This window comes from Dermochelys coriacea, chromosome 9 (genome assembly GCF_009764565.3).
Source record: "Dermochelys coriacea isolate rDerCor1 chromosome 9, rDerCor1.pri.v4, whole genome shotgun sequence".
NCBI lineage: Eukaryota > Metazoa > Chordata > Testudines > Dermochelyidae > Dermochelys > Dermochelys coriacea.
This window is the reverse complement of record NC_050076.1, coordinates 1,637,711-1,664,711: the sequence shown is the minus strand read 5'-3', so window position 1 is coordinate 1,664,711 and position 27,001 is coordinate 1,637,711. Positions and strand designations below refer to the sequence as shown.

The window sequence follows — 27,001 nt, the reverse complement described above, 5'->3', positions numbered from 1 at the left end:
GAGTCAAGGTAAAAAGTAGGAAGAAGTGGAAATTCTCACTGGTGAGAAGAAATTTTAGATAAGTGGCTTTACTGGATCTGCTGGATGATGCACATGATTGGAAGGTTAAAATCACGGGTTATAAACCTGTTTAGGACAGACAAAGAGGGTAAAGGGGGGAGGGGAGGATCTGTTGTTACATTAAAGGAACCATTAACTGTTTCAGAGTTATTGTTAACTCAGAGACATTGGCTCTTGAAAGCATATCGATCCATGTGCTAACTAACAAAGCCCAGGAGGGCTCCATGGAGGATCTGTTGTTACAGAACATCAAACCAGCAAACAGGATGAGTTATTCCCCCTTAAATACTGGTTTTTAACGTGTGAAAATAAAAGTTGTGTTGTTATGGGGTCCTTCAGCGTGGAAGACACATGTCGGCAGAGGCCGCTCAAGACAATCTGCCATCTTCAGCAAAACTTCCGTGTTCGGCTCCCCTCCTCATTGGCCTTGGGACACAGATTTGGCCTGCTGCCCCACAATCACGACCACAGATTTGGTGGCCAGCACAAATTTGTGCGAGTGGTGTTGCAAGCTTGTGCGTTAGGTCACAATGCCACTCACTCAAATTTGGCCCGGCCACCCCTCCATCATGACTGAGGGAGGACTGGCCAAATCAGCTACCCTCAGCAGCAGCCTAGTTTGCTTAAAGCTAGAGTTGTCCCTGCATACTGGAGATCTCCTGCAGCCAGTCACAAAACATATATTCGTTTCTAAAAATTGTAGATGATCATTTTTTAAACACAAAAGGTAGTGCACCCGATGAGGTAATACTTTTGGACTTCATTATGTCAGAACTATGAATTAATCACTGGACTGGGAAGTTGGTGGTTGCCTAGGGATTAGTGCTCATGACTTGATTAAATTTAATATGAGCAAATAGAGGACAGTCCGAACCAGTGATGTAAGTATTTGATGCTTCAAAAGGGCTAATTTCTCAAAGCTAAGGACAATTGAGCAAAATTGACTGCAAGGAGAATTTTAGATAGAAAAATGTGACTGAAAATTGGGAGTTCTTAAGGAAGTTTATTAGATGGGCAAAAAGTTATGATGCCACAATCAAGAAAATGACAAACTTTGGTTGAAAGCCCATCCTGGTTCAGTGACAAAGTACATCAGCAGTTCAAAATAAAAAAGCAACAAACAACAAATAGCAAATGAGGGAAGCAGATAGCAATTGATATGAATGAGAAGTTATGAAGTGCAGAAGATTGATAAGGGAAGCTAAAGATGTCAGGGAAAACTCTGTGGCTAGCAGCACTAAGGACAATAAAGAGTTTTAGAAAATTAGTAACAAAAAAAATCCTAGCATTTGTACAGGCCTATTATTAAATGGAAATGGTAAAACTGTTAATAATGAAATGTATGCAGAAAAAGAAGTGCTAAATAAATTTTTCTGTTCTGTATTTGAGAAAGGAAGATGATGTATCACATGAGGATGAAGAAGTACTTTCAAACCAAGGAGGATGTCAGACAATATATATGAGAGATAAATAATTTTAAATCAGCAGGTCTGGAGAACTTGTACCGAAGAGTACTAAAAGAGCTGGCTGAGAAGATATCTGGCCCACAGATGTAAATTTTTAACAAGTCTTTGAACACCAGGGAAATTCTGAAGACAGGAAGAATGCTAACGTTGTCTCAATATTCAAAAAGGACAAGTGGGATGATGCAGGTAATTATAGACTAGTTAGCCTGACTTCAAACTCAGGTAAAATAATGACAAAGCCGATATGGGATTCAATTGATAAAGAATTAAAGGATGGAAATATGATTTTAAAATTGGCACTATCAATAAAACACAACCTAAGTGAATTAAGAAGTGGCTAACTGACAGATATTAAAAAGCAGTCGTCAATGGGGAATCATTAGGGCCCTACCAAATTCATGGTCCATTTTGGTCAATTTCACAGTCATAGGATTTTTTTAAATCGTAAATTTAATAATTTCAGCTATTTAAATCTGAAATTCAATGGTGTTGTAATTTTAGGGGTCCTGACCCATAAAGGAGTGGGGGGTTGGGGGGATCACAAGATTATTGTAGGAGGGGTTGTGGTACTGCTACTCTTACCTTCTGCGCTACTGCTGATGGCTGCACAGCCTTCAGAGCAGCTGGAGAGCAGCAGCTGCTGGCTGAGACCCCAAACCTGAAGGCAGCGCAGCTGCCAGCAGCAGTGCAGAACTAAGGATGGCCTGGTGTGATATCGCCACCTTACTTCTGCACTGCTGCCTGCAGAGCTGGGCCCTCAGTCAGCAGCTGCCACTCTCTAGCAGCCCAGCTCGGAAGGCAGCAGCACAGAAGTAAGGGTGGCATTACTGCGACCCCCACTAAAATAACCTTGTGACGCCCTGCAACTCCCTTTTGGGTCAGGACCTGCAATTTGAGAAACGCTGGTCTTCCCTGTGAAATCTGTATAGTATAACATAAAAGCACACAATAGACCAGATTTCACTGTCCAAGATGTGTTTTTCATGAATTTGGTAGGGTCCTAGGAATAATTATTAAATGGGATGTTTCTAGTGGGGCTCCAGAGGGATCAGTACTAGACCCAATTTTTTCAACATTTTCATCAATGATCTGGAACTAAATATAAAATTACTGCCGATAAAATTTGCAGATGACACAAAGATTGGCAGAGTAGTATATAATAAGGACGAGACAGTCCTAGAGAACAACCTGGGTCGCTTGGTAAACTGGGCCCATTCAAACAAAACATCTTTTAATACAACCAAATACAAAGTTCTTTCTCTAGGAGTAAGAAATACAGATTCTATCTTTACAGAATGCAGCAACTCTAAAAGGATTTAGGGGTCAAACAGCTGAGCATAAGCTGTCAGTGTGATACTGTGGAAGAAAGGACTAATATGATCCTTGGATGTATAAACAGGGGAGCAATAAGTAGGAGTAAGGAGGAGATTTTACCTCTGTATACAGCATTGGTGAGACCAATACTGGAATATGGCGTACATTTATGGTGGCCATATTTTTTTAAATGATGTTGAAAAATTGAAGATGATGCAGAAAAGAGCCATAAAAGTGATTCAAGAAAATGCTTTACAATGATATATTTAAAGAGCACAATCTGTTTAGCTAATCAAAAAGAAGAGAGGTGAAAATTACGGTGTGTAAGCACCTTCAGGGAAAAAAATACCAGGTATGAAAGGACTTTACTCTAGTAGTGAATGGCAAGACAAGAGCCAATGGCTGGAAACGGAACCCAGACAAGCACAAAGTAGAAGTTAGACACATTTTTAACAGAGGATGATTAACCATTGAAACAAATTATCAAGGGAAGTGGTGGATTCTCCGTCTCTTGATCTCTTCAAATCAAGATTGAAGCAGTTCTGGAAGATATGCTTGAGCCAAACCCAATTTACTGGGCTCAATACAAGGGTAACTGGGTAAAATTTAATATGATATATAGGAGGTCAGACTAGAGGATCCAATGGTCCCTTCCACTGTTAAACTATGAGGCACACTTGTGATCCAGCATAAGGATAGTGACACACACCCTAAAAAAAATTAAATGTCAGAAGTCTGTCTTGAACATAGTTCACTGCTGCTGTACATTACGCTGAATTCAATAACAACGCTTAACTCAATTATTCACATTATTTCTTATTTTATTAATTATCTGTATTATGAAACTTTAAACTTTGTGGCCTTAACCTTGCCTGAAAATACATTAGAAGTATAAACATAACTGTACTCCATCAGCATTTTATATAGGATATACTTGTACCCCAGGAAAAGGCTACACGGAAAAAACCACTTGTTAATCTGAGCTACTTACCTCCACCAAGATGGATACAATTGCATTGATGATGATAATGATGAGAATTGTTATACGCCACTGAAATGGTACACAAACTAGCTGCAAGACAAAGTTATCACAGGTGAACACTATCCACAATATGCACCGAGAAGTTACACACACAAAAAATTGTGTACATATGAAATAAAGCAAATTTGAAACAAGCTTGGTTGTAAAGCTTGAATTCTAACTCCTATTTTATTACTTAAACACAACTCTGTGATAGGGCAGATAATGCTTATCTGCAGAGTGCACTAGGTAGTATCACCTCTCATTCTACAGTATCTTGTTGAGAAAGTTTCAGAGTAGCAGCCGTGTTAGTCTGTATTCGCAAAAAGAAAAAGAGTACTTGTGGCACCTTACAGACTAACAAATTTATTTGAGCATAAGCTTTCGTGAGCTACAGCTCACATCCGATGAAGTGAGCTGTAGCTCACGAAAGCTTATACTCAAATAAATTTGTTAGTCTCTAAGGTGCCACAAGTACTCCTTTTCTTTTTGTTGAGAAAGTGTTAAGGGTTTTAAACACATGCTTCTTCTGCATTCATTAGATCTAAAGGGTTTTTGTTTCTTTTTTAAATAAAAAATTTTTAAATGGTGAGACCAAATTTATATTTGGTTCTCATTTGACTCTATAGGTATATGCCAGATTTTCATTAGGCTCATCTTCTGGTAGAATTTAAACTCTAACTTTCAAAGGGTCAATCTAGCCAATGGGAACTTTAGACTGGAAGAGAAGATAGCCAACTTAGTTTATGAGGTATAAAGTGTATATACCTGCTTGTTGAATCTTACCTCAAGAAACCTGTCAATGGATTCAACTGGATACAACATGATGAATAATGTGAAGATATAAATAACTATCACAGATATAACAAACAGAACTGTAAAAAGAAAGAGAGAAATATAACTTTAAACATGCTGTCACTCTTAACTTTTGCATATATATCTATTACAATAACCCCTGAACAATAGTTCACAAAATGTATTTTTCATTGGTAGACCATATACAAGTACATATTTCATTAAATAGTTTTGGATTTCTCTCCTATAAAATTATACTGCAATGATTTTATTGTATATGCAAAAAAGCCACCTTAAACATCTGGTTAATTCTCATTAATTTATGAAAACAATGCATCTTATGTGACACTTAACTTACAAGAAGTTTTCCCCTTTCACAACAACAGAATATAAACCTCAAAGCACATTGCAATGGTGGATATAATCCTCATTTCACTTTAGTGCGCATGCACACACGTGTATATATTACTTCATTAACTGTATATATATATATTTTCTCCATTAACCTTCTAAAACAATATATACCATACACATAATTTTAGATAAATACAAAATGACTAAATTACAGGAGTTCAAATCAACCACTGCCCTAGCAACAAAAAGTTACAGATTTAAGATTACGCTTTTTTGCTCTCCCAAGGAAGGACCATATTTAAAACGTAAGTTTTGAGGCCTATAATGCAGACCAGAATCTTTCAGAATTCTGAAAAACATTAAAGCAACTGAATCTAAATCTAAAAAATCTGAATGTGAGATTTCTAAAAACATAAAGCTATCTTAAGGATATTAGGAAGCAGATTTCAGTGCAGGCAGCAAGCGCACAGCTCCCACAGATTTAAGAAGTGAAAAATGTTATTATTCCATGTCTTAAACAAAACAGCAATGGAATGCAGGAGTATTCTGCTACCAAAATCATTGGGTCAATAGAGAAACTCATTCAATACAGTGGTAATGACTGTATTTAGGTGGTTTTCTCGGAGAGAGCAAACCATTCAAATTTCATGCATTTTTCTTTGGAAAAAAGAGTTAAAATTCATAGCATGTGAGAATTTCTGCAATAACCTTCCCAAATTCCCAGAGGAAATCTTGAACGTTCTATAACACCCCCCCTCTATTTTCACCTGAGAAACTATCCCCTCCCTCTTCTCTTGGGGGAACCCCACAGTCTTGCAGCAGCAAATCTATTACTACAAAAGCAGCATCACATGCACCTAGACAAATGTGCTAAGTGAACACAAAACGCCTATGCGGTTTGGAAAAACACCGAGGAATTGTACACAGTGAGAAGAGACTTACCATTTTTGTAGCAAGGCTGCCTGAAGGGCTTCCCTTTAGAAAAGACAATTGCCACTATGAGGTACTGAAAGCTGGAGATAAAAAATACTGTTGTGTTTTCATAGTTTTTGATATTGTGCTCATCGTGAAGAGTCTCATTCTTATCTTGAGAGGAACTGGTGTTTGTGGCTGCTGATAAGTTACACGCACTGCAACACAGAAGAACATTCAACACAGAGTCAAAGTCGAGGATTACAGTAAGTTTTAGCAAAAAGAAAAGGAGTACTTGTGGCACCTTAGAGACTAACAAATTTATTAGAGCATAAGCTTTCGTGAGCTACAGCTCACTTCATCGGATGCATCCGATGAATGCATCGTGAGCTGTAGCTCACGAAAGCTTATGCTCTAATAAATTTGTTAGTCTCTAAGGTGCCACAAGTACTCCTTTTCTTTTTGCGAATACAGACTAACACGGCTGCTACTCTGAAACCAGTAAGTTTTAGATTTCAGAGTAGCAGCCGTGTTAGTCTGTATTTGCAAAAAGGAAAGGAGTACTTGTGGCACCTTAGAGACTAACAAATTTATTAGAGCATAAGCTTTCGTGAGCTACAGCTCACTTCATCGGATGCATTTGGTGGAAAAAACAGAGGGGAGATTTATATATACACACACAGAGAACATGAAACAATAGGTTTATCATACATACTGTAAGGAGAGTGATCACTTAAGATAAGCCATCACCAGCATCAGGGGGGAGAAAGGAGGAAAACCTTTCATGGTGACAAGCAAGGTAGGCTAATTCCAGCAGTTAACAAGAATATCAGAGGAACAGTGGGGGGTGGGGTGGGAGGGAGAAATACCATGGGGAAAAAGGTTTCAGAGTAGCAGCCGTGTTAGTCTGTATTCGTAAAAAGAAAAGGAGTACTTGTGGCACCTTAGAGACTAACAAATTTATTAGAGCATAAGCTTTCGTCAGCTACAGCTCACTTCATCGGATGCAAGCAAATACATCAGATTGGAGTAAATACTCACCAGCAACCACACACCACACAACAGAACCACTAACCCAGGAACCTATCCTTGCAACAAAGCCCGTTGCCAACTCTGTCCACATATCTATTCAGGGGATACCATCGTAGGGCCTAATCACATCAGCCACACTATCAGAGGCTCGTTCACCTGCGCATCTACCAATGTGATATATGCCATCATGTGCCAGCAATGCCCCTCTGCCATGTACATTGGCCAAACTGGACAATCTCTACGTAAAAGAATGAATGGACACAAATTAGACGTCAAGAATTATAACATTCAAAAACCAGTTGGAGAACACTTCAATCTCTCTGGTCACTCGATCACAGACCTAAGAGTGGCTATCCTTCAACAAAAAAGCTTCAAAAACAGACTCCAACGAGAGACTGCTGAATTGGAATTAATTTGCAAACTGGATACAATTAACTTAGGCTTGAATAGAGACTGGGAATGGATGAGTCATTACACAAAGTAAAACTATTTCCCCATGAAGAAAAGGAGTACTGGTGGCACCTTAGAGACTAACATATTTATTAGAGCATAAGCTTTCGTGAGCTACAGCTCACTTCATCGGATGCATTTGCTGGAAAAAACAGAGGAGAGATTTATATACATACACACAGAGAACATGAAACAATGGGTTTATCATACACACTGTAAGGAGAGTGATCACTTAAGATAAGCCATCACCAGCAGTGGCGGGGGGGGGGGGAGGAAAGGAGGAAAACCTTTCATGGTGACAAGCAAGGTAGGCTAATTCCAGCAGTTAACAAGAATATCAGAGGAACAGTGGGGGGTGGGGTGGGAGGGAGAAATACCATGGGGAAATAGTTTTACTCTACGTAAAAGAATGAATGGACACAAATCAGACGTCAAGAATTATAACATTCAAAAACCAGTTGGAGAGCACTTCAATCTCTCTGAAAGAAGAAAAGGAGTACTCGTGGCACCTTAGAGACTAACAAATTTATTAGAGCATAAGCTTTCGTGAGCTACAGCTCACTTCATCGGATGCATTTGGTGGAAAAAGCAGAGGAGAGATTTATATACACACACACACACAGAGACCTGTCAATCTCTCTGGTCACTCGATCACAGATCTTAGAGTGGCTATACTTCAACAAAAAAGCTTCAAAAACCGACTCCAACGAGAGACTGCTGAATTGGAATTAATTTGCAAACTGGATACAATTAACTTAGGCTTGAATAGAGACTGGGAATGGATGAGTCATTACACAAAGTAAAACTATTTCCTCATGGTATTTCTCCCTCCCACCCCACCCCCCCACTGTTCCTCTGATATTCTTGTTAACTGCTGGAATTAGCCTACCTGCTTGTCACCATGAAAGGTTTTCCTCCTCCCCCCCCCCCCCCCCGCTGGTGATGGCTTATCTTAAGTGATCACTCTCCTTACAGTGTGTATGATAAACCCATTGTTTCATGTTCTCTGTGTGTGTGTATATAAATCTCTCCTCTGTTTTTTCCACCAAATGCATCCGATGAAGTGAGCTGTAGCTCACGAAAGCTTATGCTCTAATAAATTTGTTAGTCTCTAAGGTGCCACAAGTACTCCTTTTCTTTTTAGTAAGTTTTAGCCTTGTCTCTACTGTGAAAATAACTCCAGTATAAATTGCTTCAGAGGTTATGGTGGGTCTATTTTAGACATTTTACTACAGTTAATGAAGTAATTCAGAAAGACCTTTGTGTCAGGTGGTGACTGAGGTCATGAACTGGAGTTTCTTTTGTGCCCCGTGAGGTCTCAATTCTTTTAGGTTTCCATTGTGTCAGTTAGTGATACGAATTGTATAGGACTTATTGTTCTACTGCCTGTAGAGGCTGCAGTAAGTGAATTTTACAAACTGAAAAATAAACAAAGCGAGACTGGTATAAATAACGGCCTGTAGCCCAGTTTGCCACTGCTTCATAACAGAATGATATAACTTCATTATACAGAGCAGAAAAAGGTTGGATCTGAAAATTGCTCTGAAATTCAGGGCTCCAGTGCAGACCCACTTCTATTAATATTAACAACTCGAAGTAATTGCTAAGACTCTATCTTAGCACACCAGACTATCATGCAAAGGTGATTACTTTCCCTTCCTTTCCACCCTCCACACAGTGATGTAAACGTTAATAGTCCATCTCTGATGGTCTCTTGTGGTCCCTGCAGCCATTCCTTATAAGGGGGTCATAGAACTCCCCCAGTACATTATCTTCAACCCTTAGAATATGGTACCATAGTGTTCTACACGGTGGTACTGCAGCTCAGTGAAACTTCTTCTGTATTTCACCTCCTCTAGCAGCCCAATCCCATAACACATGCTTCACTATTCCTCCTAACCTGGACAAAATGAAGCCCATTACGCCGCTGGCCCTGATCTAACTTCCTGCGCATGAGAAGATTATTCCTCTTCCTCCAAGAGGGCAAATCATCTCTCACTCTCTGTTCACCTTGCAGCATCCCCAACCCTTTGCCAATTCTTCCACACACCATATCCTGATCATCTGACATGACCCCACCTTTCCCTACTGGTCCCCACATGAGTCTTACAGGCAGTAGGGAAGAGGGAGACCTCCAGTTCTGTGAAAGAGGCTGGGAGGGCAAGTTGAGGCCCACTCAAGGCAAGAATCCTGTTGTAGTTTGATTCCAAGAGATCAGAAGCCTTTTCTCCTTCCATGGCGAGGAAAATTGCACATTAGCCAGTTGCCATGTGAAATGCACCTTGGAATTTGCTAGTTACCAAAGGGCATTAAAATATTTATAAACCATTCCCCCTAATCAGTGTTACTATATTCTGTATTTACCAGTGTATAACTTACTCTGACTGTGTGGTCCAGGGCTCATACCAGGGTTGTTGTTTGACCCAAATAAATCCTATGGTTTGGAAACTCAGGCAGGTGATAATCTGAGATAGAACTGAGCAGAGAAGTTGACCTGAGATGAGACCTGAAGGTGGCCTTTGTGCAACAAGCTCCTTCCAAGCGGGATTTAAACTCACTGTATTGGGAGAAAGAAAATCAAGGAGTTTATAATCTGCACATTTCCAAGTATTATTTTGTTTAACTTCTATGCAGTTAGGCTATGTGTACGCGAGGAGGTCTGGGTATGATTCTCCTGCTCCCGTACCATACCACGCTAGCTCTCCTTGGGCTCGCAAGAGGATAAGTAGCCACGTTAGCACAAGTAGTAGCTGCCTAAAACTGGGGGGTAAGCACTTGGCATGGTTCAGCCATGCCTCTGGGCTACCATGACTACACAGCTGTTTATACTCACACAGGCTTGATGAGAGCTAGTACAAGTATGTGTACGCAACCCGGGGACTCTCACCCCACCTCGTAGCCTAGACAAAGCTTCAGAGTGAGATGCTTGAGACTTTCAGATATTTGCATTGTCCCAAGTTGCTTTGGTGGTTCTGAGTCCTAGTAATGTGTATCAGTTTGCACAAGGCAGCATCTCGATAGGCTGCTGCCACAGAGATGGAGAAAACCAGCCTCCCATTGGCTAACCCAGCCTTGTGGCACCCAGGGCAGCCAAGGAACAGGGGGCCAGAGTAGCAGCAGAGGTAGACCAGCCTTCCAATCTTCATGGCACTTATAAGAATCAGCAGCAATTACAGGTTCCCTGTCTTTGTCTTGAGACAGTATACCTCAATTTCAAGAGCAATAATTCTTCTGCTAAAATCCCCTGAGCTAATCACTATCTGCTTGCTTTTCAAGTGTGGATAAATACATATGCCTACAGCACAAGTGAGAATGTAATCTCTTGTGCATAAAAAAAAAAATCCATCTGTGAAAATGTAAACAACAAAGTATAATCGCACCACGATCTTTTGGATGAAATGAGCCTTAACTCTTTAAATAATGCCTACTCACTTTTGGTCAAATTTCAGCCTCACTGTGCTGCCAAGAGCTGCATTCGTGACATCATGACTGCTAATCAACTGTGTGTGGTGACACAACGTCACATACCTGAGCTCACTCTGATTTAGTGCAATACTTTAGCATTAGATTTTCTAATTCGTACACTGTTTTGGGGATATTCCCACGGTTTGTTCACCCTTTTCTCCTACATTCCCTTAAGGAGCGACCGACGTAAGTGACATCTCTCTCTCGGGATAGGAAGGGAAGGAGAGAAGGAGGTTCCTGTGCTCTTGCCTGCCAGTGTGTGTCAGGTGGGAGGCGGGGGAAAGAAGGTCAATCCCTTCTCCTACCCATCCCCAGTGTGCAGAGACTGGGAGAACATCTGACAATGAAACAGTAACTACTGAATGAAAGCAAAAATCACAAAAAAAAAAAAAAGCACCAGGGCCACAAGAGACCTGTGGCTGCACAAGGACAACCAAGAATATACTTACTGGCATGGTAGACATAACTAACAATGTACATTTAGACCATTTACGTGAACAATGGGATTCAAAACAAGAAGTAACAGGTTTTTCACCTTCGGGTGTTTTTTTTTAATAACCCCATCTCCCTCCCATACTATAGCTACATGCAGAACTGTAGAAGAACGATGCAGGGGGACACCTGTCAGAAATGTGTGTACTTTATCATTTAGTTTACTCATACTTTTGAGATGGAGCCTTTACAGCTACCAAACCACAAGTCATATTGATGTTAATAGGAATATTTAACAAGATGCTAAAAAGTATATGCTTGAGACACACATTTGCTCTTTTTTCCTAGTTAGTTAAACAGCTGATTGCTAATAAAACAAAGCATCATGAGTAATTCAGCACAATACTCACTGGTAAAGACAACCACCAAAATGATTGCCAGATCGATGAAAAGAAACTGGAAATCTCCTAAATTACTCAGGATCTATACAGAAAACACAAGTGCAATATTACTCATTTTACAGCTTTTTAAAAAAATTCATCTACATGAATACTTGCACCGAACTTTTATAAACAACGGGTGAATCCAATAATGGGCTGAGTGTCCAAAGTCTGTGGGAGTCAGGAGTATTGTGCACCTTGCAGGATCAAACCCTGTGGTACCAATGTACTGTATGACACTAAAGCATACAGATTCAAATCAATTTCTAGGTAGTTTTTAAGTGTAAATTGTTCTTTGGCCAAATGAGTAGATTACAATGCTGCCTACACCCAGCAAACAAAGGCTATCTTAAACCCTGAAGTTCCCCAAGGGTTCTACACAAGAAAATCCCATTAATTTAATCACACAGCATATGGCTCAAAAGCTGCCACTCCAAAACTCCCTTACTACTAACTGGTATTCTGAATTAAAGATACAGAGGTGAATTAACCAACAACAGTTAAAGTGGAGGGAATTTCCACTGAGGGCCTTTAAATTAAGTAATTTCTGCCAAAATACACCCAACCCATTTTCTTCCCCACAACTCAGTATCTTCCAGTTGCTCTATCTCCAGTTGTATGTCATTACTGACGTGCCATTTTGTTTACAGTACCGTTCCTTTGGTAGTTGTTGATACCATGGCATGGTAACCAATGGAAAAACAGGTCTTCATTCTACAGTTCTGTTAGGTTTTAGTATTTTATTGCTCTCTCTAGGTACATACCTCCATCTCAGCAGTTCTGAGGGCCATTATAACCTGATTTTGGTTTTTTTGCCTTTAACAAACAGAAAATGTTACCACAGTATTCCTTATACTAACTACTGAGAAGGACATGAAATACTGTGAATACCATGGTAATGTTAGCTAGTCATCAAAGGCAAAGTTGTAATATTTTTAGATGACCATTATATACATTATCTAGAGAACGAAGACACAATGAATCTTACCATAATCACCAAGCTCCCAAAGAAATTGACAGTACATTAATTTGCATCAGCCAGAGGTTAATTTGCTTATCTTAAACCATTTGAATTATATTTAATAATGTTTTGAGTGCTATATTGTCAAATACTCACAGAATATAGTAGGGTAACGCTGAAATACTGGATAATGCTGTACAAAGCCATAAACTTAAATACGCAAAAGGAAGTTATTAAAGCAGCACGGCCTTCCCTGTAAAAACAAATACATCCATATAACTAAAGCCACTTAAGCCAACAATTATAGCCTGCTTAGCAAAAAGATAGCTAGCAATGAACAGAATAGCCAACGCAGTGAGATATTTTCAGCTAAAGATCGAAAGGTCAGAAACATGTAAAGAAACTGAAAAGAAAAAAAAGAGGAGGAGGGGGGTGAGAATACATTTGCTGGCTGATCACAATTGTGAACATGCCATCTACAGAGAATCACCACATTTCTGCTTGATGCTGTTTAATTTTAAAAAGGTTTACTGGAAAACCAATCAATAAATTAAAATGCACCTCTTTTCTAGGGTGGCACCTTTTTACTCAACAGACATGCTCTCTGTAAGCACCCAGAATCCCATCTGCTGACTTCGGGGGGATACACATTACTTCTGAGCACTTACTACAGACCTGCACAGCTGCAGTAGACCGAACCAGGTTCTATTCTGGCTTGTGTATCGGGAAAGTTATTAGCCAAGCTCCAGTTGCTGGGACAAAAATCAGTTCTCAGCAACTCCATTTGAAACTTCAATGGGTTTCCCCCAAAGTTATCGCTAAGGGCAGAAGTTGCCAGAAGAATTTTTAGTGTTGGTGATTATGCACAAGCAGGAAAGAACATTGCTTGCCTCTCAGACCCCAGGTTAAGTTTGCAGGGACTGACAACACCTAGAAAGAGACACCTTTATAAATGTAAACAGAGTAAATCTGGTCCAGCAATCATTGAGAAAAACATGAAATCCCAAGTTACTCCTTTACTGTCACTCTTTGGAGCAGAACTGCACTTCAGGGCCTGAACAAAATCTGTGGCACAAACGACAGCTTTTTCAGTCCTGAATGGTCTTTCTCCAAGAGCGCAGATATTAGAATCATTGTTAAAGCTGCCCCTAAATTCCAAAAAATTAATCCTGATTTCTAATGGCAGAAAATCAATTAATTCTTAGGAAATTTAATATACCTTCAGACTACTTTGGATGGCTAAAGGCTCACTCACAACTTTAAGGAAGAAATTAATTTTACATGGACAAAAATTGGGATAAAAACATATGGAATCATTCTGTGGAAATACAATACATTACTCCTAGAGTGCCTTTACTAAAAGCAAAAAATATTATGGGTTATGTCTGATCCTCAGGGTCCAAACTGAGCCCCTCTCATATCAAACAGGAAGTTAAATAGTGTATGGAGAAAAATAGGCATACACTGCTTTGATTTCATATTGCTGGCATGTAGAATATTGCAAGGCACACCGTGCTATATCAACCACATCTACTTAAGCGAAACAGTTTGTTGAAAATTCTGAGGTGTGTTACCTGATAAGGTTTGGCACACAGGAAATACTAGTAGTTCTGGAGGTGAATGGTGATGCCACAGAAGCCTCAAGTTCAGATAGTGATATACCACCATGGGCCTTCTTCAGTGCCTGCCAGTTATCATGAGGATAGTTAGAGATTTTTTAATAATCTTTTAGCTTTACAATTCACAATAATGTGACAATAGCTCCTTAAACAAAATAGAAGTGTACTTACACCACAGTCATTTGCACCATCTCCACACATGCCAACATAGTAACTATAAAAACCAGACAAGTTTCAGCATTCTACTTCATTCCATAACTGTAATACTTATTCCAATTATACTGAACACTTTTATACAACCTTATGCTTTCTAAGTGCTGTACAGACTTTAACAAATCCTCAGGATAGCAGATTATTACTATTATCATTATGTAGATAGGGAAACTGAGGCAAAAAAGTTAAGTGACTTGCCCCAGGTCAAGAAGCAAGCTATGGACAATGCCATAGCCAGGATTAGAACTCAGAAGTTTGCGATCACATTTCCCATACTTAATCTACTGCACCATGCTGCCTCTAGAGCTTGGGAAAGGTGCATCTTGCAATATTTTATTACATATTTTTTCAACAAATTATTTCTAAGGTATCAGATGAAAACTATCACTAAAACTAGAAAAACCTACATCAGGAAAAAAAATACAGCTGCAAAAGTAAACCAGCCATTAGACTAATCCCCATTTAAAAAAAAAAGTAGGAGCCAATTTGACAGGACATGAATGATTGAACAAACAGAATTCATCCCATAAATATTTACTTGTTTAATAAGATCCTCAGTTAATTTCTACTTAACTGTTCATCCTAAACCAAGTAACAAGATTTTTGATTATGCCTCAGAAACACATTGGTCAATTTAGTCTAAATTGATGCTGTGCCAAATTAAATTCTTTAGTTGCAACCTCCTGAAAAAGCAGCTATTTAAAAAAACTGTGTTTCACAGTCCTTCAATAAATGACACTATTTTTGAAACAGCTCTATTAACTGTCCAATTTGCCAACTAAGATTTCATAGTCTAGCCTTTTTATCAGGCTAAATATAAACAGTAAAATGCTCTGTTTTAACCTAAGAACATTTTTCTCACACACTAAACACACAACATTTTCAGAAACAAATAAATACTCACTCCACATTTTGTAACGCTTCCACTAGCTGGGTTTTCTGATCAGGTGCCATGCGGGCAAATACAGTGCCATGCAACACCAGCTGAAAGACAACAGATTTCTTACCAGCATTAATCACAGTGCAAAATCTGCACATCCTCCAAAAGGCCAAACACCAGTCAGATTACTAACCTTGGGCACAAGGTCCTGAAAATGCTCCAGTATCACTGCAAATGACTTTCCATTCATTGCAAAATGGTATTTAGTCAGCTGGAGGCCCTCAAGACTTTCATGGACCAATTTAATAGGAATATCCTGTATCAAAACAAGGAACTTTGGTTATTTTAGTCATAATATACTTACCCATATTCTTTATATTTTAAGACACTACCCAAAGGACCAACAGAAGTAGTATCTTTGGAAATATAGCTTTAATAAAGATTGCTGAGAATTTTAATTTGAGCTGCAGGAAACCTTGTAAGATTAAATCATGCTTATTTAATAGCAAAAATTCTATGGTTTATTACATAGTTAATTATAAATAAATATTTTAGAACAAGCCCTTTAATAAAAACAGATTTTTGATATATGAAAGTCACTTGCAGCTGCAGCACCCCTCTACCACTTATGGTTTTTAACATGTGTTTAGAGTAACATTTGATATTTTACTGCTGGTTGGTGTTTTAAAACTTAAAGCAATAAGCAAAACTAGAGCATGCAGAGTGCAGAGCCCCCAGGCACAAATGACATTGAGTCACAGGTCTCATATGTGAGGATGCTGCTGTGTCTGGGGCCAGTCTCTGCAACTGGGCAGTTTTTTGCTGCTTTGGAAAGGTGGTCGTTTAAGACACTACCCTGCAGCACTGATGACAAATGAGGTTTTTCTTAGCTGACTCAAATGGAATAAGATCAAGCTCATAAATGGAGGCAATTTAACACTGTATAATATATCTTAGGGTGGTATCTTTATGCAGGCCAGTGTTCAGTAAAGATGTTATCTTTGAGACAGGTTTCAATATATTTACGTTTTTCCCCCGAAGAGGACAAAACCCAGCACTTAAGTAGATCTGTTCCCTCAAGAGCAAAGTTCTGTTTCAATGTAGTTTCATTATTTTAATGTATGCACAGTACTTTGAAGAGGAGAACCACAATATAAATATTACTATTATTACAATCTCTCTCTTAGGTGTAGTTTACACTAAGGGCCTTAAAATGATGCTGCTCTGCCACAGGTAGCTGATGGCTTACCAACTACACTGCTGGTTAGGATTTTGGTGTGCTGGCCAATGGACAGCTTCTGCAATAGAGAGGCACACCCTGCTGGCCAGCTGAGTGCATCTGACCCAGATTTCCTCAGATGGTCTCAAACAATTTTTCCAGACTGAAAATGAATCAACTCTGAGTTTTAGTTGTTAATTAAATCAAGCAGAGTGCAGTGAAAGATCAAATCATAGGAATTTGTTTCTCGAAACAGTTTGCGGTTCTAAGCCAGCCCCATATTATGAATGGCAGAATTGTGCTGTACTTCTGGGATTGCATTTCATTGCATTTTCATTGGTAAGTTAAGTAGTGCATTTATTATGACTTGTACAACTATGTACTAGAATAATTTAAGGAAACGAAATAAGTGAACCTAGCAGTAAACTCATGCTAACACTTGTCGAGATAAAGCAATGCAGAAATTACCTGTGAGTTAATGGCTGGTGATGAATTAGTGCATTTTGTGAAGGTATCTGCATAATGCCAGTTTATTCTGGCAACTTGCCCATCCTTTGGAGGTAGCGCTTCAGCAATAATGACCTTATTCTGAGGTAGAATCATTCCACAGTCTCTAGCCACAGAGATAGCAGTTAACATGTTATCACCTGTTAAGCAAGTAAAGTAAAAAAAGGGTTTCATTAAACAAATGGCAATATAGATGATCATCAGGAAAGGAACATACTTAATTAAAACCTGCTTTAAAATAGCAGGAGCAGCAGATCTGTCTCACTGCCATCAATTACTTCCTTACAACAATTCAAATCCGCAGATAATCACGATATTGTACCTCCTGGTATTTAGTCTTATTTAGTCTGCAGAAGAGAAGAGTGAGGGGGGATTTGATAGCAGCCTTCAACTGCCTGAAGGGGAGTTTCAAAGAGGATGGAGCTGTTCTCAGTGGTAGCAGATGACAGAACAAGGAGCAATGGTCTCAGGTTGCGGGGGGAGGTCTAGGTTGGATATTAGGAAACACTATTTCACGAGGAGGGTGGTGAAGCACTGGAATGCGTTACCTAAGGAGGTGGTGGAATCTCCTTCCTTTGAAGTTTTTAAGGTCAGGCTTGACAAAACCCTGGCTGGAATGATTTAGTTGGGGATTGGTCCTGCTTTGAGCAGGGGGTTGGACTAGATGACCTCCTGAGGTCTCTTCCAACCCTACTCTTCTATAATTATTAAATACCTACTACTATCCATTTCATTGTACTGGGGGGGAAAAAGGGGGGGAGGACAGAGATACAGCATTGAAAGTCTTGTGCATGTTTCAGAGGGTACACAGTTTGTTTTGGGGGTACTTAGGAAGCATGCATCCTTTTAAAAATATGGCCCAAAGTGACTTATGCAAGGTCATATGAAAAGCAAGCAGGCAATAAAATCCAGGTCCTCACTCTTTGTCCCTGCATTTATATAGCACCTTTCATTCCAGGACAATATATAATTATATGTGCACATTTTCACCTACTTGTGTCTCTGCGCTGTGCGTCTTGTGACTAATCGGCCAAACATTTTAAATTACAACTATATTTCTAGCTTTCCTTGCATAGCAGGTGCAGTATCATTTTAGTCTGTTGGTACGGTATCTTGTGTGTCTGAGTTTCATTTCTGCAAGATGTCCGCTACCATTTTCATAGGTAGCAGAAGTCCCAGGTCTACTCCATACCTACCAAGATGTAAAAGCTAGAAACAGAAATATTCCTGGAGCAACAACGAAAAAGAGGCAGATGGACAGACCACTTTTAACTCTACTGAAATACAGTGGAGCAGGAAGGCTTATTCAGAAGGACTATAGGTCAGATCAATTAATTCAATCAAAATAACTATCAATCAACCACAGGAACAAGCACAGAATCACCACAGTATTGTTCACAGTTCACTCTTGGATATTATTACAGTAAGGTAGAATTTTGGTAAATCTATACAACAATTTAATTTTTTTTCTTTTTTTCCACCCCAAATAAATGCATAATTTTTAACAAATAGCACAAATCATATTGATGTGAATTTCCAATGCATCTTCCTTCTAAGCATCTCAAAAGTGCTTTATACATATTACTGAACTAAGCCTCATATCCCCATACACCCCTCCTTTTACTGATGGGGAAACTGAGGCACAGATCAGTTAAATGACTTGCCCCAAGCCACACAGGGAGTATACAGCAGAGTAAGGAACAGAATCTAGATCTTCTGGCTCTTAGCCTTGTGGGTTGTCACAAGACATACTTCCTCTCCTCAGATACCAAAAGCAGAAATGTTATTGTTCCTTTCTCTTCTTGTTTCTGTTCAATATCAAACTTTTTCTATACAAGAGAGTGAACTTGGACCAGAGAAACTAAATACAACTCAGCTTTACATGCTGGATGTTAAATATAACAACCCACATAGAACATTTAACACATAGATGGGGAAAAAAAGAATTATACCCTTTCAAAACAATACATCTATTTGTTCCAAAATGTTGGATTAACTATATTCTAACCTGTGACCATGACCGTGCGAATGTTGGCTTTATGCAAGTCTTCAAGTACAGCAGGGGTTTCTTGCTTTAGTTTGTTTTGCATTATAATTAACCCCATAAAATCCATGTTGCTTTCAATGGCATCTCTGTAAGAACAGGGGAAATCATTTTTAGAAAAATTACAGCTAATTGGTGTAGGATGGATTTTTTTTTAAAAACAGTGACTATGCTTTTCTGGCAAAGCAAAGAGAACTATTTTATTTTTAATTGTGAAAAATAATAAAAAGATTCAGCCTCATAAGTGATCTGAGAAATAATTTGTTCATTTTTAATTAAGTTTATTTATTTAAGGAAAAATAAAATGTAATCACAAAAGTGGAAAAGAAGTCACTCGTTTTGTGTAGTAACTGCATTTCTTTGAGGTGCATCTCCCTGTTGGTGCTTGTGCACCTCTGGAGTCCGAAAATCGGAGATTTTCAGTCTGTTTAGCTCGTGCATGCGCGCTGTACGATCTCGTGCCATGCACAAGGGCATATAGGGCTGTGCATTCTTTTACATTTAGCTGGAAACCCAAATCTGGGGGAGGGGGTAGGAGGAGAGAGAGAGAGAGAGGGAGAGAGAGAGAGGCTGTCTGGGGAAGTTAGTTCCATTTTGTAAGATCAACCCTTGAGTAGTCATCGAAATATAGGAAAACTCAAATTACTTCTTGACAAAGGTAAGCAGCGACTACTGCTAGATCCCTTGAGAACAGAGACAAAAAGGAAGTACTCGATATTGAAAATGATCCTGGCCCATAGTGTTTCCTCTGTGCGGTATGTATTGCTGTATGGAAATAGGAGTCCTGTAGAGTGAGAGCCAAAAAAACAATTCTCCCGCTTCTAGAGAAGGGATTATAACTGCCAGAGTCACCATCCTGAACTTTTGAGACTTTACACAGTTGTTCAGTCATCTTAGTTCTAAGATTGGTCTCAACTCCCTGTCCTTCTCTGGCACGAGAAAATACTTTGTGTAAAACCCTTTCCCCCCTGTGGGGGGATGGGACTAGGTCTGTTGCTCCTAAATAATGGAGGTTTCAGAGTAGCAGCCGTGTTAGTCTGTATTCGCAAAAAGAAAAGGAGGACTTGTGGCACCTTAGAGACTAACAAATTTATTTGAGCATAAGCTTTCCTGAGCTACAGCTCACTTCATCGGATGCATTTGGTGGAAAAAAAAAAAAACTTTTTTTTTTTCCACCAAATGCATCCGATGAAGTGAGCTGTAGCTCACAAAAGCTTATGCTCTAATAAATTTGTTAGTCTCTAAGGTGCCACAAGTACTCCTTTTCTTTTTACTGTAAGGAGAGTGATCACTTAAGATAAGCCATCACCAGCAGCAGGGGGGGGAAAGGAGGAAAACCTTTCATGCTGACAAGCAAGGTAGGCTATTTCCAGCACTTAACAAGAATATCTGAGGACAGTAGGGGGTGGGGTGGGGGAGAAATACCATGGGGAAATAGTTTTACTTTGTGTAATGACTCATCCATTCCCAGTCTCTATTCAAGCCTAAGTTAATTGTATCCAGTTTGCACTACAAAAAGAAGGATTCTGGGTGGACTCCTCCTGAAGGTCGTAACAGCAGCCTGGACTTCTACATAGAGTGCTTCCGCCGACGTGCACGAGCTGAAATTGTGGAAAAGCAGCATCGCTTACCCCATAACCTCAGCCATGCAGAACACAAAGCCATCCACAGCCTCAGAAACAACTCTGACATCATAATCAAAAAGGCTAACAAAGGAGGTGCTGTCGTCATCATGAATAGGTCGGAGTATGAACAAGAGGCTACTAGGCAGCTCTCCAACACCACTTTCTACAAGCCATTACCCTCTGATCCCACTGAGAGCTACCAAAAGAAACTACAGCATTTGCTCAAGAAACTCCCTGAAAAAGCACAAGAACAAATCCGCACAGACACACCCCTAGAACCCCGACCTGGGGTATTCTATCTGCTACCCAAGATCCATAAACCTGGAAATCCTGGACGCCCCATCATCTCAGGCATTGGCACCCTGGCCTTGGCAGGATTGTCTGGCTATGTAGACTCCCTCCTCAGACCCTACGTTACCAGCACTCCCAGCTATCTTCGAGACACCACTGACTTCCTGAGGAAACTACAGTCCATTGGTGATCTTCCTGAAAACACCATCCTAGCCACTATGGATGTAGAAGCCTCTACACCAACACTCCACACAAAGATGGACTACAAGCCGTCAGGAACAGTATCCCCGATAATGTCACGGCTAACCTGGTGGCTGAACTTTGTGACTTTGTCCTCACCCATAACTATTTCACATTTGGGGACAAGGTATACCTTCAAATCAGCGGCACTGCAATGGGTACCCGCATGGCCCCACAGGATGCCAACATTTTTATGGCTGACTTAGAACAACACTTCCTCAGCTCTCGTCTCCTAATGCTCCTACTCTACTTGCGCTACATTGATGACATCTTCATCATCTGGACCCATGGAAAAGAAGCCCTTGAGGAATTCCACCATGATTTCAACAATTTCCATCCCACCATCAACCTCAGCCTGGACCAGTCCACACAAGAGATCCACTTCCTGGACACTACGGTGCTAATAAGCGATGGTCACATAAACACCACCCTATATCGGAAACCTCCTGACCGCTATTCCTACCTACATGCCTCTAGCTTTCATCCAGATCATACCACTCGATCCATTGTCTACAGCCAAGCTCTACGATATAACCGCATTTGCTCCAACCCCTCAGACAGAGACAAACACCTACAAGATCTCTATCATGCATTCCTACAACTACAATACCCTCCTGCTGAAGTGAAGAAACAGACTGACAGAGCCAGAAGAGTACCCAGAAGTCACCTACTACAGGACAGGCCCAACAAAGAAAACAACAGAACGCCACTAGCCATCACCTTCAGCCCCCAACTAAAACCTCTCCAACGCATCATCAAGGATCTACAACCTATCCTGAAGGACGACCCATCACTCTCACACATCTTGGGAGACAGGCCAGTCCTTGCTTACAGACAGCCCCCCAATCTGAAGCAAATACTCACCAGCAACCACACACCACACAACAGAACCACTAACCCAGGAACCTATCCTTGCAACAAAGCCCGTTGCCAACTCTGTCTACATATCTATTCAGGGGACACCATCATAGGGCCTAATCACATCAGCCACACTATCAGAGGCTCATTCACCTGCACATCTACCAATGTGATATATGCCATCATGTGCCTGCAATGCCCCTCTGCCATGTACATTGGTCAAACTGGACAGTCTCTACGTAAAAGAATGAATGGACACAAATCAGATGTCAAGAATTATAACATTCAAAAACCAGTTGGAGAACACTTCAATCTCTCTGGTCACTCGATTACAGACCTAAGCGTGGCTATTCTTCAACAAAAAAGCTTCAAAAACAGACTCCAAGGAGAGACTGCTGAATTGGAATTAATTTGCAAACTGGATACAATTAACTTAGGCTTGAATAGAGATTGGGAATGGATGAGTCATTACACAAAGTAAAACTATTTCCCCATGGTATTTCTCCCCCCCACCCCACCCCACCCCCCACTGTTCCTCAGATATTCTTGTTAACTGCTGGAATTAGCCTACCTTGCTTGTCAGCACGAAAGATTTTCCTCCTTTCCCCCCCCTGCTGCTGGTGATGGCTTATCTTAAGTGATCACTCTCCTTACAGTGTGTATGATAAACCCATTGTTTCATGTTCTCTGTGTGTGTTTATCAATCTCCCCTCTGTTTTTTCCACCAAATGCATCCGATGAAGTGAGCTGTAGCTCAGGAAAGCTTATGCTCTAATAAATTTGTTAGTCTCTAAGGTGCCACAAGTACTCCTAAATAATGGAGCGAGTCTACTTTTTGAATCTGTAGTCTTGTGAGAGGGCTCCCAGAAGAGGGAGGGGGAAAAGGGTGGGAGGGAGCGAGGGACACAAAGCGGATGATGTAGCCTGATGTTAGAACCTCCATGACCCACTTGTCTGTTGTAATATACTGCCAGGCCTATTAGATAGGAAAGTCGGTGTCCAAAAGTGGTGGCAAAAGTTTGCAGCTTGCAAACTCGGAGGTGAGGGAGGAGTCAACCCTCAACCAACCCAAACTGTTGTTTCAATGATAACTGGGTACTCACTGAAGGGGCTGGGATGCTCTTTTCCTCTGGAATTTGTCTCTTTCAAGAGGGTTCAGTGATTCTGTGAAATCCAGAGAACTGGACTCGGCACAGTCTCTGTGCAGTCTGGGACCTGCTAAATCTCCTTGTTCCTAAGAGACGTCAATGTGGCCCTGTAGTCCTTCAGTGTGTGCAGAGACTCATCCATAGTTTCCAAGAAGAGCTTCTGACTATCAAACTGCAGGTCCTCAACAGTATTCTGAACCTTTCTTGGGAACCCTGACAGCTGGAGCCACAATGCCCTTTGCTCGACAACTACTGTGGAGATGGTTCTGGTGGCAGTGTCTGGGATATGTAAGGACACTTGGAGAGAGGTTCCAGCTAATAACTGACCCTCCTTAATGATGGCCTGGAAGTGCTCTCTATGCTCCTGTGGAAGATGTGCAATAAAGACTGCAAAATTGACTGATAGTTTGAAATATGAAATTGGAGAGTCATGGATGAATAGGCCTTTGGACAAAAAGGTCTGATCTCTTCTGGTCTTTATCATAAAGGGTAAACCTGGAGTAATACCAGTTACCCTGCTCTCATTTATGGCATCCACTACCAGGGAAATAGATAAGGGATGGGAAAACAAAAATTTTAAGTCCCTGGTGAGGGGATATAATATTTCTTATCTTCTTGTTTACCATTTGGCGGGATGGTGGCAGGAGTTTGCCATACAGTCTTTACTGGATCCAGAAGCACTTCATTAATGGGTAGCGCAATCCAGGTGGGTATTGCCAACTGTAAAATGTCCAGGAGCTTGTGCTCTGAGTCTTTAACCTCCTCAAGAGGTAACTGGAGGGTGTCAGCCACCTTCTTCAGAAGGTCTTGGAACTGGTGAAAATCGTTGGCCATCGATGGTGACAGAGGCATGACTGCATTGTCCGGAGATGACGACGAAATAGGAGTTTGAGGGGTAGCCTTTGTCTGTCCTTGCCTCTTGTTTTTCAAAGGTCTCCTCATGTTGGGGGTTTGGTGGAGGAGACTGTGTAACTCATCTCCCAGTGCAATGGAGCCAGATGTCTGGCAAATTGCTACTTATACACTGCCCAAGGATCCCAGCATGTCCACTGGGGCGCCCACATAACAGAGGGGATGGTACCTAGGACTGATCCCACCATCCCTGATGGGGAAAGAACCCTTGTTGAAGTATAGGTTCCTGTAACAATGTGGAGGGAACCCCACACTGAGAGTGGGAGACTGACTGAATGTCTCCTTCACCCTCCTCAATGTCCTCCAATGGGGGGCCCCCCAACAGAAAGCAGCAGAGAATCCTGTGGTACTGGGAAGCAATGGCAATCCAGACACCAGGGTCTCGGTACCAAGAGTTGTTCCATACACATAAGCCGGGGGGACACCGACTTGCCTAACAGTGACAAGTCCTGGGAGTAGCAGACTTTCTCCTGTGCGAAATGGGTTGATATTGATGCAGCAGAAGAGGTGGATGGTTCTGTTGATCTCGAGCATGTAGGCGCAGGAGCCAAAAGTGTCTGGCACTGTGACTTTCCTGGTGCTTATGGAGCCAAGTGTGAAGACACCATTAAAAGTCTGATATAGATGGTGCTGTTCTAGAAGAGCACATGCCCTGGGCCTTGCTGTCCTTCCACACAGTACCCTGAGGCCTGCTAGTGCCATGCTCCAAAGTGCTCTGGCATCTCCCGGCTCCGCTGGTACCAGAAGAAGAGTAATTCATCTCCACGGTACTGAGTCGAGAGGTCCAAGACTGACATCACAGACTTAGCAGGGGATTGAGGCCTTTTGGGAGCCAGCTTCTTGTGGTGGGAGACCTGGGACAAGGTTGAAGGGGCACTGGGTCTGTCCGGAGACAGATGTATGCAGGGATCTGCTGACCTTACTCAGAAGCAGGTTAAAGGGAGCATTCCATCATTGGAAGGTTCAATTTGGTCTCCCAATTCTTCTGTGCTCTACGATTTGAGAGCCAGCCAGAAGTTACCCTTCTGGAACTCTCCCAAGCAACAGACACACTTAGAGTGGCCATCACTGACTGGGATAGCTTCCCAACAAGAAAGGCAGTGTTTGAAACCTGGCAAGGCAGGCATGCAAGGCAAGCCAAATGAGCTCCCAAGAAAAAAAGGGGGGGAAGGGAGAGGGAAATACCCACAACTCTCACTAGTGTCTAATTAATTCTATACTAACAGCAACTAACAAACACTAAACTAACTACAGATCAACTACAAAACACGCTGAGGCATGCAAAAGGTGGACACACTACAGCCCGTCTCAGGCAGAGGCAGTAGAGAAGAAATGGAGGACAGTTCACCCACACAGCCCTATATACTTGCAGTGTGCAGCACAGGGCTGTATAGACCACGTGTGGGCCAAACAGACACTGCTAATGGAAAATCTCCAATCAAGGGCTCCAAAGGCATACAAACACCCGAAGTGTAGCACCCACAGAGACATTACTTGAAGAATTCAGAGTAGCAGCCGTGTTAGTCTGTATTCGCAAAAAGAAAAGGAGTACTTGTGGCACCTTAGAGACTAACAAATTTATTTGAGCATAAGCTTTCGTGAGCTACAGCTCACTTCATCGGATGCATTCAGTGGAAAATCTCCTCACTGTATTTTCCACTGAATGCGTCCAATGAAGTGAGCTGTAGCTCACGAAAGCTTATGCTCAAATAAATTTGTTAGTCTCTAAGGTGCCACAAGTACTCCTTTCCTTATTACTCGAAGAAGAAGAAGAAACTTTTTTAAAAATATCAATGTCTAGTTTCTTCCCTGAGAAAAACTTCCTAAACTAAATTTTGGCTTTACAAAGAGAGCATCTTATGGAATACTTTGAAAGTCATTAGAATTATAGCCAATTTTGTGTCTTTGTTTCAAAGCCACAACTTTAATTACTTTCCCAGGCAGCTTGCCTGGAAAGGTGCAGGTAATACATGAGGATGATCACAAAGCTCTGGAGATTTCTAAATAGTCACATGATCTACCACACTTTCCATATTTTCTTCTGTCACTTTTATGACAGAACAACATGGAAGTATGCAAGACACTGGCATCTTTCGTGAACGTTCAGTTACTTCTGTTGATTCTTCCACATCTGAAGCATGGAGTCTGATTCTCTATTCTGGTACACAGCTTTGAGCTGCTGTAACTCCCTTACTCAAACAGGGTGCAGACCTTGTGCAACAGTGTGTAGAATCAGGTTCACAATCCTCATTATAGGTTTCAGAGTAGCAGCCGTGTTAGTCTGTATTCGCAAAAAGAAAAGGAGTACTTGTGGCACCTTAGAGACTAACAAATTTATCTGAGCATAAGCTTTCGTGAGCTACAGCTCACTTCCGATGAAGTGAGCTGTAGCTCACGAAAGCTTATGCTCTAATAAATTTGTTAGTCTCTAAGGTGCCACATGTACTCCTTTTCTTTTTGCGAATCCTCATTATGTCTTCTATGTTTGGTTGTTGTGAGGAACACCATACCCACTGACTCTTTAATGGACGCATTACCTTCTGCTACATAAATATACTTATATCATCAGAGTGAAGAAAGTGGGGAGTGTCATGTTGACCTGTATCAGATACCACAACACAACGGTTATGGTACATTGTAGGGTCAGGGCTGTTCCACACCACGCACTTTATCACCAAAAGTCACTTGTTTGCCTAAGATTTCTCTGCCTAATGTCCAGGATATCAACCCCACTGCACAGTAC

General features: G+C 40.9%; 1 protein-coding gene across 10 annotated transcripts in view; it reads right to left on the bottom strand.

The window, feature by feature from the left end:
- The window catches only part of ATP13A3 (ATPase 13A3), a 154,061-nt gene that overhangs the window by 8,189 nt on the left and 118,871 nt on the right, over positions 1–27,001 (bottom strand). For all 10 annotated transcript variants that reach the window (XM_038415624.2, XM_043493085.1, XM_043493086.1 and 7 more), the window contains 12 exons: positions 19,149–19,273; positions 17,102–17,280; positions 15,608–15,730; positions 15,439–15,518; positions 14,493–14,535; positions 14,277–14,386; positions 12,859–12,955; positions 11,712–11,784; positions 9,784–9,961; positions 5,953–6,140; positions 4,648–4,736; positions 3,832–3,912 (listed from right to left, as the gene is read on the bottom strand). In XM_038415624.2, the coding sequence (XP_038271552.1) occupies positions 3,832–3,912; positions 4,648–4,736; positions 5,953–6,140; positions 9,784–9,961; positions 11,712–11,784; positions 12,859–12,955; positions 14,277–14,386; positions 14,493–14,535; positions 15,439–15,518; positions 15,608–15,730; positions 17,102–17,280; positions 19,149–19,273 (1,366 nt within the window). The remainder of the gene's footprint in view (positions 1–3,831; positions 3,913–4,647; positions 4,737–5,952; positions 6,141–9,783; positions 9,962–11,711; positions 11,785–12,858; positions 12,956–14,276; positions 14,387–14,492; positions 14,536–15,438; positions 15,519–15,607; positions 15,731–17,101; positions 17,281–19,148; positions 19,274–27,001) is intronic.